This window comes from Passer domesticus, chromosome 7 (assembly GCF_036417665.1).
Source record: "Passer domesticus isolate bPasDom1 chromosome 7, bPasDom1.hap1, whole genome shotgun sequence".
NCBI lineage: Eukaryota > Metazoa > Chordata > Aves > Passeriformes > Passeridae > Passer > Passer domesticus.
The window spans coordinates 9,990,394-10,010,000 of NC_087480.1; the positions used below are offsets into that span (position 1 = coordinate 9,990,394).

Genomic DNA, 19,607 nt, shown 5'->3' on the forward strand with positions numbered 1-19,607 from the left:
CTACATCTGCAAACACTTGCCCACCTATGCATGTAAAAAAGGCAGGAGGAATCTCATACGCAACCAGGACACTGCCTCCTGTATTTGTCCTCTGTATTCCAAACAAAATGGTGCATTTGAGTAACTGCATAAAAAACCAGCATCCATCCATCAAACAACACTCACAAACAAATCCACAAAAGATTTTCTAAATTACAGCTGACTAAAAGACTGGAAATAAGGACTTAAAGCCTGGATAATTTTTGTAGGATTTATGGCCCACATAAGTAGAGAGGGCAGATATAATCTCTTTTACTTGGAAAAAGATAACAGCAGAAATCATTCAAGCATTTAAGCTATCATATAAAAAATCTTAATACATGAAAACTTCACACTTAATTTGATAACATCCATCTTTAATATACAAATATTGCTATTTGTCTAATATTGGCTTAACACGCTGTTGCTCCACTGAGGTTAATTAAACTAAGCTGAAATAAAACATATTTAAGGGAATACTTAAGAGGAGCTGGAATACATCAAATACATCTTTGCAATGTAATAATCAGAATAACAATTATATTGTGATTTTTCTTACCAATAGCTGTAGTTAGTACAAACACTTGCTCTACTTTCTTTCCATCATTGTAGAATGCCATATGCCAAGCTCCTTGATCCATGTACTCGATGAAACCTGTCTCTTGCAGTGAAGTCAAGATCAGGTTCCTGGGAGCTTGCTGAGGCTCCTCTGAGTTTTTTGGTTCCTGTTTAATTAACTGTTTTCCATCCATCAGTTTTACAAAATCAAACTGAAATAATAATGAGCAAAAATTAACCACCTAGCAAATATTTATGAATCTACTCTGCATGTCTCCTTCAAACATGAATAAACAGTTGAAATCTTAAGAGGAATTGCCTAAGTATTCACCAATGCAGACAGCAATTGCATAACCTAGTCAAAGTAGCTTAAATTTACATATAAAAAGCATTATCATAGGTCAGAAATGTGGCATCAAAACTGGCATAGCTATTTGCTGTGGCAGGGTAAAATCAGACTTGCTGCACTATATACAGCAGATTCAGCCCAGAAATAACATCTTTTCAATGGGAATAATTCCAAAATTCCCAAGGTGTAGTGCCTGTGCTATGCAGCTATTAATCTCAAATGCTAAGAGCAGATAAAAAACCTGTTGTTCTGCACCAGATTTTTAAATCCTTAATCCCTTTCATATCACTATCAGACATCAAAACCTCAATATACTTTTTCTTTATATTTAATTTTAGTAATGCAAATAAGTGTGTATTTTTTTATGGGAAAGTTCTTAATACCGGGTGGATGCTGACAATGCCTGTTAACCTCAAAGCAGCAGAGATTTCTATGAATCCCTGTTCAAGAAATACATATATTTCTCTAGGTTTTTTAGGCATTCTGATTTTCAGTAAAGTTTATTGTCAGCTCAACTGAAGATCCAGCTTCCATTAAAGTCAGTGACAGCTGAAAGTGCTTATTTCTAATATCAAAACTCTAATAAAAATTTTTGAGGTTAGAGCAGATGATCTCCAGTGGTCCATTATAAACAATCTTTCCATGATTCCATGTATGTTTATCACACTCTGCGGAGTGTGATTCTGCTATAAAGAAAGAAGAAAAATTTACTATCCATAGAAATGACAGCTTCATATGCCAAATACATTAAGCCTAAACAAAAAACTTGAATGTGACCAGCAATATTGCATGTGACTGCTTAGCTAGGTTTTCTCTTGAAAAATCCCCAGGAGTAAGCACTCAAAAATAATTTTGATCTTAGAAACCACAGATAGGATTTTTTTTTTATTAACTTTTTAGACTGACTGTACAATCTATTTGTTTTAAAGGAATCATAAAGAAATGAAAGCATTTTCAAGTCAACTGGAATTCCGTCCCTGGCATAGAAGACACTGGATCTATGCAGCAGGACTTGTTCAGCCTCCCAGACAGTCACATCCCTGAGGTCACAGCTGCTGACCTGTCTGGTACACCACTGTGCTCTGAGAGACCATGGTTTGAGGTATTGCTAGAGCTCAGTACAAAAAAGGATAACCAGACTGGTTACAGCCAGTCCTTTCCTCCCTCTCTGCTTTGAAAGCACGTGGTGAACACTCCAGTCCACTGCTGATTGAAAATATAAGTGTGATAGAATCAGGATCATTTCCAATTACCTGAGTGTGAGTAGGTGGGATGTTTCTTCTGCCATAAATTCCCAGCAGAGAATCCTTTGCCAGTGAAATGTTAAATTTCAGGTACACGGGGTGATGTATGGTAATTTGGAAGCGCCAGAATAAACCAGGTGGGATGGTCTGCATAACTTGTGCTCCAATCTCTACTTCTCCCGTGTCTATGGCCCGGCCCTTCTGAAACACTGATTTTCAGAAACAAACAAATAGTCAGTTGAGTATTTACAGTGGGTGAAGAGAGATAGTTACAATGTATAAACATGCCTTAGATATATTGGAATACACAAAAATCAACTTCTAACACTGATAACTGCATTTTTTATTCAACAAGTTGGAAAACACAAACAAACACGAACAACATATTTCCAATAAAAAGTGTCATGGTGTATTTTTTGTAATGATTTTTGCCGATTATGAACACTTTACTGATTATGAAAAGGTGGAACTGCTGCTGTGTAGATCACAGTTTTTGCCCATCAACAATGCAGTCAAAACACATTTAACTGTGAATGCACAGAGCAAGGAGAGTGGGAAATTCTTCCTCTGGTACAGATTTCAGACTGCTGCTGAAGGGGCATTGCAGAAGCTACACAAATGGTCCCAAGCGAGGACAGAAAATCCATCAAACCTGGTAGTTCAGAGCCCCTGTCCAAGGCCCAGATTTCTATTAATCACCATTCCCTATGGTTTTATTATGGTAAACTAGCCCTGAAGAAGTAAAGGACGTCTGTTCTGGCTTGGTCTTTATGAAAGCATAATAGGGGCATGAGGGCAGGGAAAGGTACTCTGAAGATAAAACTGGCATAATTTCATAATGCTGAACAATAAATTTGCAGACATCTACAATGTGTACCTTCACACATGGGTGTGAGAGCTCGGAAACACAAGGGAAGTGGAATGCATAAGGAAGACTCTGTCAAACTAAATTGGAGCTGGCTTGCTTCGCTGGCTTACATCACCATCTTTGTGGTTTTTTTACTGCCTGTCTGTGATCAGCATTGTGACATGCTGCAAATCCTGACCCAATCCTGCTAACATTTGAGCTAATTCCATTGAAAGGTTTGCAAAACTCTCTTGACATTTCCATACTCTGAACTAAAGTAAAAGCAGGATAGTGTGTGGCATTAGAGGACAAGTCAAGAGAAGATTGAATTCAGCTGCCATACCCAGCTATGTTTCATCTCCTTCCAGAACCACAATGAAAAATAACCAGGAGCAAAGTGACTGGAGCCTCATCTTTTACAATACATGGATATAAACATCTAATCCAACATAACGTGCGTGAAATTTTATAAACCACTCCTAGAAATGAAAACAGCAGTAGCAAAGCTAGGGCCAGCTTTTGCCTGAGTGTGTTAATAACAAAGACTCTCTGTGGGACCTTACATAGGCTTTAACTAGCGTAGGAAGTACTTAGCATTCTTAATGAATAGAGATTTAATTTACAAGGCAGGAGCAATTCTCTGGGCACCAGATCTTCCAGCTTTACAGCTGCTTTGTGTCATCAAAGCCACAGCAAGAATAAGGGACTAACTTATAACACCTCACCATGTAAATACATCTATTTTTAGAGCAGAAACTTATAATCTAGTACTCTAAAAATACACCACTTATTTAGTTTGTGAGTTAAAATATTTCCAAATTGCTACTTGAACAATGTTTAAAGTGAGACTACTTCTGCCCAATTTGCTTCACGGAAAGAATTTTGAATGTTGAGTTTTGAAAAGAGAATTAAACTTTCTCTGTTGTACAATGAAAGTGGATTCCTTTCCACCCCAACCCATAAAAGATCCTACTTGGCTTATGTAAATTTAAAAACCTTCTCCCCTATTTCCAATACTCTAGAGATATTAAATCTTAATGATTCTTTGCAAGCAATTGCCCTGGGTTAAGTAAAACACCATGGAACTTTTTGATGATATTGACACATGGTAATTAATATGATTCAATTACAAGACAGTAGAGCACTAAGTAAAAAGTCAAGGATACAGTATAATTTTTGGAGTTAAAGGTATTACTGGTCAGTGTTCAAGGCCTTTTAACATACAGTAACTACTTCTTGTATTTTGGAGTGAGAAGGTCTGTTTCCTTGTTGAAAAGAAAAAATGTTATGTTGTCAGTCTGTGTGAATTCTCACTAATTGATTTTATCAATTTATGCTGAATGTCATATTAGTGTTGCAATGTACCTTGGAACTTTTTCCACATTTGGCTGAAAATACCTTTGCTTTAGCAATAATTTAATATAAGCTTAAAAAAACCCAGGTGCACTTACATGTACATATATCTCATCCCTTGGGAAAGTACAGGCTGCTGTTCACAATGCTAACAGGAAAATACACATACTATCTGCCCCTACTGATAGGACACAGTCTCAGAATCCCTACCTTTCAAATGCTAATTTTTCAGACAACCACAGAGCATGGAAAGGCCTTTGCAGGAGTCATGTCTGAAATGCATATTTTCATATTCACTGAGTCCCTCTGCTTTCTTTACAGAAAAGGAATTTAGCTTTGTTTCTGTGTTTAGTTGAACTAAGCAGGTAATTGACTGTACACAAAAGGCACCTGAAAACACATTCCTCACAGATGTTCTTTGTGTACTTTCTTGCTCTTTCTTGAAAAAGTCCAAAATAAGCTTTTAAAATGATAGTGCTGCAATACAATTCTGCCTTTGTTGTAAAAACATTTTTTTTTTATGACAAAGTATCATTTAATTATCTATATTCAATTCCTTGTACAGCTCCCACTCTTGCCAACTAGGGTATTAATTCTCCCGTATGCTTTCTAAGCACAGTTTCCTCAGAAGTCTAAAACAGAAGATAGATTCCTAATCACATCTTTCTCTTGGCTTCAAGAAAGAAAAACTCTGAACAGCGTGGTGCCAATTACCTCCACAAGAACATACCCATATGCTTATTATTACTGATCCTGAAACAATCAATTTCCTTGTACTCCCCTGGTAAATATCAGCATCAATAGGATATCTGACTTTTTAATCACATTACTACATATTAAAATGTTAACTCATGTTAACTCATAGCTGTGGGTCAGTGTGTTTATAAAGTGACTTTTTGAAGAAATCTGACTTCCTGGTTTAAAAACTTGATTTTCATTAAAAGATTAGTTTAAAATATGTGCTTTCAAAGTCTGCAAAAGCATTCTGTGCTGCTGCACTGAATTGGGAAAATGTGAGGTCACCAGTATCTGACAGCAGTTATTTATTCCAGTGGCTTCAAGTTTACAGGCAAAGCATCAAATTTCTGTGTGTGTACGGAAAGGAGTTGCCTGTTTCCAATTCCTCCTTTTCATCATTTCTAGATGGAGAATTTGTTAGGAGGATTGGGAATAAAATTACTGATATATATTAAAAGTGATGGAGAGAAAGAAAATGAGCAAAGACTAGCCAGAGTCAGACTATGCATGTACTAATTCCACATGATTTTTCTTGTGTTTTCCCAAGTGTGTACTCCTTGCTGTCTTAAATTCTGGATTACAGGTTACCCCCAAAATGTGAAAGGGGACGAGTGAGACAACAGTGCATATCTATTCCTGACTGATCTCTGAAACTGCTGGATAAGCCCTCGGTGAAATGGCTCTGCTATCACAGGACTCTGCTCTTTAGTGTTGTGGGGGAGTTGTAGCTACACTAAAAACTGGGATTCCCAGGGGCAAGGCAGGTGGTTTGCATTTTTACCTACTACATTGAGTCTTTATTGACTTGCATATTCTTTTCTCAATTCCAACTATCTAACTTTGAAGATTTCTGATGTTTTTGATGTTTTTTCTACACATCCTTCTTTGGAAGCCAAATGCATTGGAAAAGCTTTTATTTAATCTGTAATACATTGACAAAATGATTTAAGGTAGTTAAGGAGAACTATTTGAGATATTTTCCATGGTGCACCAGGACAAAAATACAAAAGTGTATAAAACTTTTTCTACAACTCATTACAAATCCATTCTAAGGGATGAAATAATGGAAAACAACATCATTGTCTCCTTACATGTATTTCTATTGTTCATTTATCTAATATGATCTCTATCCAGTTGTGCCACACTGATTTGCAAGATTATTGATGTGCAGTGCAATCTTCCTCCTGGAGGGCCTGGTACAACAATGTTCCACTTTGTTGCCTATTTTCAGCCATGGATATTACCCAGAACACACAAAATCAGATCCCTGCTCTGCTGTAAAATTTGAAAGCTCTGGAAGTCTCCTATCAGTGCAGAGCTACCAGTACAATTTTACTTTTCTCCTGACAAGAAGATTAGGTTTCATATTCCACTCCCATTCACTTTGATCTGATCTGATTTATCCACTTTTTCTGCGTGCCATAAAAAGAAATGGGAAGGCCGTTTGCTTTTTATGGTCAGAAAGCATTGTCACGATGGGAAGCATGGGCCAGAGCATGTGACTAGTACTGGAGCAGGTGATCAAACAACAAAAACATCAAATGACAGGACTTAAGAGGAAGGAATTGCACATCCAAGACAGATCCTTCCCTCTGTTTCACACCCTGGCTGCACGGCCCACTCCTTTCCTATCCTAGCTCAGGCACTTCAAGAGCTCTGGTTCAGCCTCGTCCTTGGCAGAAGATGATTTGCATTCTGTAACAAAGCCATTTTCTGCTGCCATGAAGGATTGAGGTGGCCAGGTTGTGCAGGAGACAATCCCTGCAGTGGGCACAGTGAGCTGCAGAGGGAGGTGGGAGGGCAGAGCAGGGCTGTGCCCCTGGCAGCAGGGAGCTGCCATACTGGCTCAGGTGTTTTGTGAAGCTGTGGGAGATTCCTGGGAGCTGATTCACTGTCTCTGGGTCAGCTGGGGTGTGACAGGACACTGAGCTTTAGCTTAGACCTTCAAGAACTGGATGCCTTGAAAAGCTTTAAGATTTCTACTCTTCTGCACATTCTGACCTGTCAACACAAAGAGGTTCCCTTTTTCTGAGACTGATTTTGGTCTGCAAGACAGGTACAGTGTCAAGCCCTCTGCACAAGAGGGAATGAGGCAAATATGGTCTTCCCTTCCTTGTCTTAAGGCATAAGCCAAACACTCTCATCTCTTCTCTCACTGTGCTACTGAACCTTCCTTTTCTAATGGACTGGTTGCTAGTTTCAGTGAGAGTTCTGCTGAAGGAACATATCTGGTTATGGGCTTTTCATACCCGTTTTAAAATTATACTAAAGAAGGTAGAACCTGAACTCAAAATGCTGTCAAAATGTAGATAAGACAGGATCTGAAGAGCAGCAATGTTTAACTATTCATCATCTGCCTGGCTTCTCATTTACACATACCTTTTTTTTCTGTTTTATCTGAAGCTTTTCCTCCGATTGGTGAGTAAGTAGTATCCATGGATTCTGTTCCTTTATTTCCTTTGCTAACTCCATTTTCATAGAGCTGCCCTTCCACAGGCTGTAGTTGCCAGGTTAAACCAAACAAGTGTACTGCTGCAAAAAAATGAAGACCAATTAATTGATGTCTAAACTACAGCACCTTCAGTGAGACTACGAAAGAATGCTATGACCCAGTTTCTGTAAAGTCAAGTATTACTTTATTCTGTTAGTAATAAATCAGAATTTCAAGGGGGCTAATGAGCAATTTAGCATTTTACCTTAAAACTCAATGTTTAATTAGTTTCCACACTTTCTTCTGGAGCTCAGCCAGGTCAGGGTGATGAATTTCTGCAGCAATTAATGGAATTACTTGCACTTAAAAGGATAACAGTTGAATAAATTCAATATTGCGTGACAGATTCTAATGCTGTATCAGTGCTGTCCCTCAGCTTTTGGCTGTCAAAGATCTCGGATTTTGTTGACAAAAAACAATGACACCAACTAAAACTTCTCACTTTTTCAATCCAGTTTGAGGTGAAACCGTGCCCACAGCACTCTGAAACCCTTTCATTTTAAATATTAAAACATTCTAAACATTTCAGGTTAAACATTAGCAAAAACTTACTCTTACTTACTGGTTACTTACTTAACCAGACTTAGTCTAGAACTACACTGCAGATAAAAAGCTGGTTCTACATCTAAAATATATGCAATTATTTAACAACACAAATTAACAAGAATATAGTTGTTATTTATGTATGTACAAGGAAAATAACTAAACAATCCTTTTTAGAAGCTATCACCTATCTTTATTGCCATATGCAGGGGCTGCCTACTCTACTCTGCCTGAAAAGCCATTTATGCTTTCTGCTTTCCCTTCTTTGCTTCTGATCTGAGGCCTTGAAGGATGGTTGGAGAAAGACAGTGACAGAGGATCTTATTTTAGTATAACATGACAGTACTGCAGTTAGTCTAGGCAATTACTTAGGTCTTAGTGAGAAGGGCAAATTATTCCAAGGAAGAGGCTGCCTTAGCATTGAAGTAGCTCAGCAGGGAGGACTGATGACCCACTAAAATATGGATTGAGGATGACCCCCATGGAGGAGCTGGAATTCTCACATGAAGAGCAAAGCCCGAGCAGCAGCTCTTTAGCCACATGCAGCAATTTGCACAGAGTAGGATCTGCCCACAGTGGGAGCCTAAAATGCAATATATTTGCTCTTCCTGAACCATGTAGGAACCTCAGAGACTCCCAGGAGAAAGAAGTGTGATCTAGAATAGGTCTTGCATTAAGAAAGTACATAGTTTTATTCTGCACTTGTACATACTTCAAGGAAAATATCTCAATACAACCAGGAAACTTGGAGTCCATTTCCCATGTGTTTGGTCACAAGTCTCCCCTGCACACTGAAAAGTTAAATCATAAAAATTCAACAAAATCCCAAGCGTTGAATGGATTCCTGTCAAGGGCTTGGGAACACTACCACAAGAATGCAAAGCTGCCAAACTACAGTGATTAATTCCAGATCTGTGCACTCCAGGGTCGCCCAGTGATAGATACATGAACCAAAGCAAGCAAATGAGAGCATTACTACTGAATTAGTGAGGTGACAGTATTTGTGAGAAATTTACTGCATCTCAAGCCACTGACTCACCATCAGATCTGGACTCTGGCACATACCCACTCCCCAGAAGATGTATTAGAAGGGTACCTCTAAGCATTCTGGTGTCAGTAGAGATCTAAAGCTTGGATTGCTTCATATTCTATGGTCTTGAATTCACCAAGGGACCATGATAATACTTTGAAAAGGGTCTCACAGTCAGATCACACAGAGTTAAGTTCTGAGTTTTGAGATTCTTCATGAGAGACAGATCACTGCCATGTACAACAAAAAGCAGCCTTGACATCTCTAGAGTAAGTGCTCTTGCTCCTGGCTTGAGCTTCTGGACATTATTATTATTTAAAGAGTTATTAACAACAAAAGAGAACACAATTCAATGAGACTGATAGCTAATGAATGCACATTTCATTTACACTAATGCAAATAATTATATAAGCACTTGAAACAGATCACTAGAAGCAAAACACAACTGCCCACATCAATAATAAGCTTTTAGTGGTTATGGAATCCTGAATATGATATAGTTGCTTTTTTACACTATTCCTTTTGTTGTTATCATTCATTTCCTAGGAGAGCATTTGCACATGCTGCAGGGGGTACATCACAAAGCCAGGGCTGAACGTGTGCTGCACCTTTTCCTTGGTGCATGCCCCTGCCACATTAGACACTCTGCTCACCTTATCATCCACTCGCACCAATTCCAGTCCTTTACTGGCTTTGTCTTCTTTCAGGCTGGGGAAGTGCTGTTGTTTTTATAGCTTGTGCCAAAGCTTGGCAAGCTGCAAAACGATCTGTATCTACGTTTGACTGTCAGCTTCCTCCCTGGAAACACCAACTGCGTGGCAGAGAGGATGGTCTCTGCCAGGCTCGGATGTCTCATCCCTGGGAGGTGACACGGGGCACCGGACTTGTGCTGCACAATGGGCACAACTGAGAGTTGTACAGCAAAGCACATGGCTGTGAAAATAAGATCTATCTGAACTGATCTGAATGACTTCAAACACTTCAGAAACCCAGACACCTTGCAATCTTAAAATCATCCCAATTTTTCTTACATTAATTATAGCTATTGAGAAATCCAAGTGACACTCTGGGACTAACCAAACCACAAACACCAGTGAAGGCATTAATTCCTAGAGATACTTTTTCCAGAAGTTAACTATAGATATTTATTTAGCAGACACAGAGCCCCCCCTAATTTCTACATTTTCTGTGATACTTTTCTTTTACATAGGGGATACAAAATTTCTGTGGAGCTTTTTCCTACAACATATGTACAGCATGTTTTAAATACACAGTTATTTCACCAAATAAGATTACATAAAACTTTCAAATCTCCATCTCTCAAATCTCTTTAGAAATAAGTAGGCATGTACTGAATTTCATTAAAAAGCTCAAAAGAACTTCTCTTTTGAGTTATTCGCCCTTTGATTTTTTTTCTAGTGGATTTCTGGCTTTTACAAAAGGGGCACAGAAAATGCTGTGCAATTCAAATGTGGGCCACAATGTCATTTCCCCCAGCGTAAATCCATTTGCAAGGTTCTCAGCTGTATTTCCCATGTGTAATGCCCAGGTGTAAGATCCTACTCCACAGAACAAATAGGAGATTATACCATCACTCTGTCTAACTTAGTACTGGGCTGGGTAAGAAGGAGGGAGATTCACTTTCTGATCAATGTCTCTGCCCTTTTCTCCAAGCTCAACCTTCTGAAGACCTTGACTGCAGCACCCTTGAGGGCTGGCTGCTGACTAACAGTATGAAATCCACCATTAGGGCTAAGATGCATTAGATGATGCAGCTCAACTTCACACAGAACAGCCTTTGAAGTTTGATGACTTACACTTACATTACAGAAGAAGCCAAAGCTACTCTGGCTCTCCCTATCTGGCATTCCAAAAAATTTCTGCATACATACCCTGTATTTTGCAGCACCTCAAACACTTCAGGTACTAGTAGGGTGTGTAAAGTCACTGCTGAGCTGCTACAGTTTCAGGCAATACCCAAGGGCCAGCAGGCAAATGGAGACGAAACAGCTTGTTAGCTGGCATGATTGCAAAATTCACACTTCTGTTAGGAGGAGCTGTGGTGAGTCAGCAGGAGCATCAGACCCTGACTTCCATCAGCTGGCCTAACCAAACCTCTCCTTTGACAGCTGAGTGCAATATTCTCCCTGCTGGGAGGAACTGCACTCATCTGAAAAGATATTCTTTCTTGGCTTGCTTGAACATCCAGTATAATCCCCTGTAAATAATTACATTATTGCTTTGCTCTGTGCAATCCAGGGGTTGCACGGTGCCATGACCAGAGTTGTACATTGCTTTCACAGGTGATCTGGAGGCAAAACTAATCTGAAGGCAAAATTTGACCCTGTTTACATAATGTGGGGAGATAGGGATTACAATTTGGATACTACCATACCTATATTTAATTTATGTTTTATTAGACAGTTCTTTTTTAATCCAAAGTTTCTGATAAAATTCTAACAAAAAAATTGACACAGATTTTTTTTTTTTTAACATGCATTATGAATATTATGGCAAAAGCTAAATTTAGAGGAGTCTGTAGTCAGTGAATATGAAGAGACTGGAGGATGCCACAGGATTATGACAAACCTGATTTTTTTCCTCAGCCATGCTGTCCTGGCCAGGCCACACAGTGGAGGGTAATTTTAAATGAACTCTCTCTCCAGTACAGAGGATCCTAGTCATAGTACTGAGTTTTTCTTAGCTAAATTATTATGCTTCTTAGGTAAAAAAAAAATTATTAGATATAAAACAGATCTCTTGCAGAAAAAGAAATATTAAAGGCCCACATCATCTAACCTTCCAATAAATTTCTTTCATGGAATCCCTCAGCAAAGAGATGAAAAGTGAGTGTAATGTTATGCTGTCTAAGGGATTTTCCCTACACAGAGGCAGGTTTCTGTTGCTTCACAATACTGCTGGAACTGAAACCAGTAGGGCCACGTTCAGAACAAAAGCTTGGGTCTTTACCTCTGAGGTAACTGACCAGGTCACTTATTTTGTTCAACATTTAAAGAAAACAACCTGAAAGTTCCAGACTGGCTACCTCAGTCCCCACAATTCTACGGCATACTCAGGTAAATATCCACAAAAATACAAGCAATTTTTTCAGAACTTGCTTTGTAAACTGGATTAACCTGCCATCTGCTAGGAAGCCAATGATCTAATTTAATTTATTCTTATCTACCTTCTGTGTAAGCACAGCTTGTCAACTCCGGTGCTACACGTTTGGCAGAATGTGAATAAGAGCCTTGGCTCCAGCGCAAAAGAGACACTCAGTAGTGAGGAGACATCAAAAAAGTCCTGTGCAATAAGTACTTACTACCTGCAAGATGAACTTCAAAGGACAAAAAAATCCTGCAAATGTGAAGTTCCTCCAAATTGCTGACCTCCACTAAAGGCTTCTGTTTAGCTTTCTCTGCTTTTTTACAGAATCTCAGTAGATCATCCCCCTGAAGCCCAGACTTCAGAAGAGCTGTTATAGAATGTATATCAGCAGCTGACTACTCCTTCTGCACCTGCTCGAAGTGCCAGAAAATTATTTGTTTCTGTAACTGCTAGCAGGTTCTGTTTATAAAACTGGATTTCACTTTGGCATAAAGCCACATTTGCCCCACTGTCTCAGTTCCAGTAAAGGTGAATTAATGAGAAAAATACCTGGACACAAGAGCCACAATCTAAGTTTTGATCATGACCTTTAGAAGAGGTGATCTTCTGTAAGCTCATTTTACAAATGAAATACTATTTCATTCTGCTGTAAACAGATTTCATAATTTGAAACTTTTAATATTTGATTCAGTCTTCAGAATATTTTTTAAATTGCATATTAAAATGCTAAGTTGTTTTGATCATGTAGGGCATTTAATGAAATAAGGACTTCTTCCATGTGTTTGTTATAGCCATCTTAACTCTCAGCACTCTCCTCTTTCTCAAGAAGTCTTATCTTCATACCAAATATATTTTTATACCTGAAAATACAAATATACCCCCTCTCCTGCAATCTTCCTAGAGGAGGAGGTGAAATAATGGTTTCATTTTTCATTACTGAGTTATATTTTATACTTAGGAACAAAGAAAACCTAGTCTTGGGCAACAGTAAATGTTTCTCCTCTGAATACTTAGAGATTTGTGATAGTATCAAGGTCCTCAGTAATGCAGGAGAGCAGACATCACAATTCCCAGCTGAGAGACCCTGATGAATCTGTCTCAGTGAGAGTTCCCCCAGTAAGGAGCTCAATGGCATTTCAGGGTTATGCATCTGTATCACAACGTTTGCATAACCCTGAAATGCCTAGCACTGTTTACTATACCATTATATTCTTCAGTGTTCAGCAGTATATTTTCCCCTTGATCCTTCTCTGCATAATTCCTTTTTTGTTACTGTTATACATTGTCTAAAGAGACGTATCAATGTTATAAATCTATATATCTGTTATAAATCTGTTATAAATCTATAAATCTATGCACTGAGATACACATGTCCTTAAAATTTGGTCTGGCCTTTCCCAGTGTTGAAACCATCACTCCTCTCCCTTGTACATGGAGTGAGAAATGACAGGTCACAGTGTCAGGCAGCACAGAGGCTTTAATTTCCTTACCCTTCATGTGAATATAATTTAAGACCCAACACCCACCTCCAGTGCCTACTCATAAATAGTGATAATATCATGAAGGATAAGGACGACTTCATATTCATACTTGAGAATTCATTTGTATATAAAATAGTCATTTCATAGTCAGGGATGGTTAAATCCAAGAACATGAGATGCAATTTTCAGAGGCACTGAACATTTGCATCACCTGCTCAAATCAATAGGAACAGTAGGAGCTCTGCACCTTTGATCAATAGGACCACTGATTTGCAAGTCCAAAATCAGCTGCTGATAAAATGGTAAAGTATCAGGAAGAAAAATCATAGTCACTGATGGGCTAAAAAGAACTACTAAATGAGCAGCCACAGCACCCATTCTATTTGGCTTAGAGGAAATGGTGTTGCAAAAAACCAAAAGAAATACTGTATTTCTTATTCTGTCTCTTGGATTTGCCTAAGTTACTCTTTAATTTTTTGGCAAGCCTCTCAGGCAGACCAGGAACTGCTGGTGGAGCTGCTGCAGGCCCCATGCATTGGTGAGAGGCACCAACATCACCTTCCTGAGGTGTGTCCCAACTGCTCACCTGCCTCACTGCCCACTTGTGGGCAAATTCAACAACCTTGCCCAGATTTATGTGGTTTACATTTCTCAACTCACAGGAAAACAGAAAAATGAAAGATAAAAGTATGTAGGACTTTTTCCATAGAAAGTAATTCAGCACATTTACGATTACATCTCCAACAGTGTGAAGACCAAACATGCACTTTATGAAATAAGGTTTTTTTGGAGTAACTACTATGACTTTAGAACCTATTCACAGCGATTACTCCTGTTGAAGTGAAAATATGTGTTTTTCTTGATAAACTAAAGATTTTCAATAAACCTGCTGTTACACAACCATCAACAGTGTGCTATAATTTCCTTACTGTCCATGTAATAGTCAAATTTATTTCAGAAAGGCCAAATAGCAAACACAGCGATTACAGGCCAAAAGAGGATTAATGGAGAAATATTATTTTTTTAACTGAGTAGTAGTAATTCAAAGGAGAGAAAATACTGAAGAATTGCATGTTCTTATGTAAAAGCTTTGCTATTGAGTCTCACTGATAAGAGGGAAAGGATGAAAAATAAAAGAACAAAATAATTTTGATAGTTTACCTTTTGATTGAAAAGAAATCACTGCTTAGAGCACTCTGGCACAGGTCTCAGTTCATTACAAATGTAAGAGCCACTTGTAAATTTTGATGTAGAATAAGCTTCATGTCTCTAAGACTTTGGAGATGTTCTGATGAGGCTGAGATTACGTTTTAAAAGTAATGTGTAGCTTGAGCATTAATGGCAGTGAAAAATACTTGAAAAAGAACATTTAAGTTCTTAGATAAGGAGAAGAAAAAGCTTGAAGTTAAATTTTGATCAACACTCATTTGGCCTGAAACTGTAGTTCATGGTAAGTTAATGCAGGCTATGCCAAAAAATACAATGAAAACAATTTTGCCTTTTAGAAGTCTCCCTTATTTTTCCAGCAACAACTGCTGAGCTGATCACAGGTCACTTCAAGCAGAAGTTTGGTCCTGAAATTAAAATGAGTTTTGTTTTACAATGTAGGCCCATGTCTGTTGTGATTGCTCAGACACAACACAACTTCCTCTGACTTGAAGAAAACCTGTGGAGCGAGGGATCTGAATCATGGTGAGCAAAGAGAAAACACTTGGGGGAGTGAATTCTAACTTCAGAGTGTTACATACAGTCTGAATTTCTGTATTCAACTACTGTTTAAAACATGCATATTTAAATTTTTGATGTGAAAAGATATGCAAATATGCAAGCCTACAGAGCCAGTGAACTCTGGAAGCAGTCTATATGCTATGATTCAAACCCAGCAAAAGGGAAAGAGCTAAGGTATCTGAGTCATAAAAAGAGACCATATACTTATCTAAATATTTAACCAACCAGAGATGGGCAGAAGGAATATTCCCTTGGAATAAGCTAAGACTACCTGAATCTGCAGGAAAGCTTATGCAACTCAAACATTTCTGGGGAAAACAAGAGCAAATAATGTCATCCAGAAAATTTTTCTGAATTAGAAGTCCTTGTTCAAAAATTTGTATTTTGTCTATAGAAAACATAAATAGAAATGGTAATAATTTATAAAATGCTAAGACATTTCTACTTTACCTGCTTCTGCCTAGCTAAAGAAAACATACTACACCCTTGTGTTACCACGATGTGACAAACAGACACATTTACAGGAGAGTCACACAGAGCTCTTTAACTCATGGTGACAAGGAGTGCTTCCAGCCTTCTCAGGCTGATGACACACAGCAGAATGTCCCTAGAAAGTTACAGAAATTTCAGTGGCAGACTTGAAATCTAAACAGGGATGAAAGAGGCAGTGCTTCAATCCAGATAAAATCTAAATGGTGTGGGTGGGATAAAATGTGCAGCAAACAGATGAGGCTGCAAAAATGATACAGCCTGTCCTAACTGAGGGCATATGCTCACCAGCTGTTATGTAAATCTGCAATTAATGGAGCTTACGAGATCCTCAGGTGCTTTCAAATCATCATGCACCAGAAATGCTCCAATCTGCTTTCCCATATGCATTAGGTGAGCATGTTAGGAAAAAATCCCTCCTGATGAGCATCTTGCTGACAATCACCAGAACTTTGTCACTATGGGACTGAAGAAAGTCTCAGTGGGAAAGAAGAAATTATTGAAATTTTAATCATTTTCACTATAGATATGTTTATTCAGAGAGTATAGAAAATCAGTGGCCATTTATCAGTTTGGAGGTATCTGTACTTGTATTTCTGTCAAGTTTCACCAAGTATGAACTGCACTCTTTCAGGCAAAACCTGGAATTATTCCCATTCAAGCCATAGGGTATCAGGAATACTCCACCTGTGAACTGCCATGTAAAACAACAGTCTAAGAGTGTGTGAGATAGCAAAAAAAAAAATTACATTTCCCTTTGTTTACAGAAGCCACAGTCACATTCTTAAATTCCACACACTAATTAAATTCTACACACTACACACTTGTTAAATTCTACACACTACTAAATAATGTTCTTTAGTATTTTCAATTCAGATTGAAAATCCAATGCAATAATTAAAGTTCAGGCTAAATGTTATGTAGCAAACCACAGAGAATTGCTCTTCTATGTATGCTTGTAATCACACTGACTTCAAGCAACCTCCAATACACCTGTCCTCCAAAAGAAAACAACACCCAAACAAACCCCAAACCTCAGGAAGCCCTTTCTAGCTACTCTAGTAAACCTGTTCAATGTATCTTGCTAATAAAATGGCAAAGTTGGTACTATGTAACCCATTTTTTAAATATTAAATTCAATAAAGGGATAACAAAATCTATCTTAGGCAACATGGTATAAAATTATTTTAGAGCTAGTTGTCATTCTAGTAAATGATATAATAATTAGGAGGAAAATCATGTAAGATTTAAATGGTGATGAGACTGAAGAAATTAACTAAGGATAGCAAAGCAAAACACAATTAAACATTACCAGTCTTTCCAAATAATTCTTTAGGAGAACCAATGTTGTAAGGCGTAATATGAAAATCAAACGTTTAAGAAAATATCGCAGCAATTAAAATCAGCAGGAGCCCTCTGCTAGTATAAACATGTAATCTTGAATAATATTTCCTTCTCTGTTAGGCAGCATCAAGGTTAACAGAGTAGAAAGTTAATGAGAATTCTGTGTTCAACCTTTAGCCAATCCAGTGTTTTGTCTGTCAGGATTTAAAAAGCATCAATGGCAAATATTAATAGTAAAACATGATTTGTGTTAGTGCAAAGCAAGCAAGACGACAGAGCAGAGGAGGTGAAAGAATAATTCAGCAGAGGAAAGGATCAGGGCTTACCGATGACATAGGTGAGCAACAGTGCCAGGGTCACTGTGATAGCAGTGGCACTCAGAGCTGTGCACTTCCAGTTGCAACACCTGTAAGGTTTGTTAAAAGTGAAGGCAGGTCTGGAAAAGGTACTTCTAGGAAGAGGCCTAGGAGGTGGAGAGTAAACAGTGTTGGATGTTAAGGGATAGTTCTGACTGGCTGCGCTGAAGATAGCTGAAGACCCAGATCCATGTTTAAACAGGAAATGCCTACAAAGAGAAGACAAAGAATGATGTTGTAAAACCACTTGGTGATGTAAAAAGCAAAAGGAACTATATAAGCATTGTATAGCATACACTACATATAGTCACAGAAAATATCAAAGACAGGAAACTGTATTTGAATAGGCTCTGCAAGTTTTTTAACCACACCACAAGATGTTCAGCAATGTTTTAGTGAAACAACACACCATAAATACATTCTGAGCTAATTTCCCCATGTTTCAGAGTAATGCTGAGGGAAGGTTGTTTCTCAGTAGAGTACTGGGATCCTCCAAGATGAGCAGCCCCTGTGCCTTTACACAGCTGTGACAGAGACATGGGAACTGCTGCCAGCAGTATCCCCTCCATCCACACCTAACTGGTTGATTCATCTGAATACCCCAAAAATGCTAAAGCCAGAGCCACTGTGAACATTTATTTTTTACCATGGAATATAGGAAATTAAAAAAGAAGTGACTACTTAGTCACCTGATTTACAAGCACAATCCATTTTGAAGAATTTTAGTTACTATATAGGTGAGCACAATTTCTTTACTGTTCTTAATTGAGCAATTTTGAGAGTAATTTTTATTCAAATGCTTTTGCCTACTGCGGTGATTCTCAAACATACTAAGAAAGAATTCATTTAGAGACCTATTTCAGCATACTTCACAGGACTGATTGCCTTCAAGAAAAAACAGTGAAGACTTACATTAGCACAAAAAATAAGGTACAAAAATGTGCCTTGCAGAACAGGCTCTGGTGCAGAAGTATAGAGTAGTTTTTTATAGGAGGGTGGATGGTTTTTCAGGAATGGCAAGGGCTCTCCAACAGAATTTAAGAAAGGTTAAACAATAACTTGCTGTGATATGTGCTCAGAAATTGTGGCAAAAAGGGCTAGCTCAGGGCTGACCATGCAATCACATATTCCTTTGGAAACACCAGCTTTCTGTGGTCCTTCTTGCATTTGTTTATCTAAGGGAGCAAGCTTCTTCAGTGCCCTCCCTTCTGACAGGTGCACCTCTAAAACTCATGTCACAGCATGCACCCAAAGGGGTTTAGAGCATCTTGGTGTTCTCTGTCTCAAGCTGAGAAAGCAAGTGACATGGTCCAGAATCTTCCCAATGACAAATGTGCCTTTATGCCTTCGGCAAGGCACAAGACAAGTTTCTGAATGCATAAATGGATCAACCAATCCATGCTGGGAGAATTTCTTTGCCGAATACAAAGCGGGATGTATGCAGGATCAAACACTCAAGAGTATGAAACATTGTTATACTGTGACATTTGACTTTAAGAATATTGTAAATACATGTTCCTGAAATGGTAATTGCTAAAATGGTGTAATGAGTATGGTATTATGTATTTCCATTATAAGATTTTAAAAGAAAGGTTACGGTTTTCAAAATGCCAGATTATAGAAAATAAAAAGGTATTACAGAGCAGTTTTATCTTTTAAAGAGCCCTTTAGTTACATAAAAAAGAAAGCAAATGAGAATAAAGGTTAGCTTGCCTTGCAGTTTACAGAGCCTGTGTATCAGGAGTCTTATGACTAAACCACAAGAATGAAATTTGAGTATTAGTTACTTCTGCTTCATGAATATTACCCAAATGAGCTGCACACAGACAAAACTGGACATCTGACCCTGAGTCTGACTGAGTACAGCATCCTGGCAGTGCATTAGACAACACATTCTAGTTTTCCTTCCCACTGACTTCCACAGCTGTAA

General features: G+C 38.2%; 1 protein-coding gene across 12 annotated transcripts in view; it reads right to left on the bottom strand.

The window, feature by feature from the left end:
- Positions 1 to 19,607, bottom strand: part of TENM1 (teneurin transmembrane protein 1) — an 818,347-nt gene that overhangs the window by 125,733 nt on the left and 673,007 nt on the right. For 11 of the 12 annotated variants that reach the window (XM_064426811.1, XM_064426812.1, XM_064426810.1 and 8 more), the window contains 4 exons: positions 17,648 to 17,886; positions 7,487 to 7,639; positions 2,179 to 2,378; positions 578 to 788 (listed from right to left, as the gene is read on the bottom strand). In XM_064426811.1, the coding sequence (XP_064282881.1) occupies positions 578 to 788; positions 2,179 to 2,378; positions 7,487 to 7,639; positions 17,648 to 17,886 (803 nt within the window). The remainder of the gene's footprint in view (positions 1 to 577; positions 789 to 2,178; positions 2,379 to 7,486; positions 7,640 to 17,647; positions 17,887 to 19,607) is intronic. The other variant, XM_064426816.1, reaches the window with a different exon arrangement.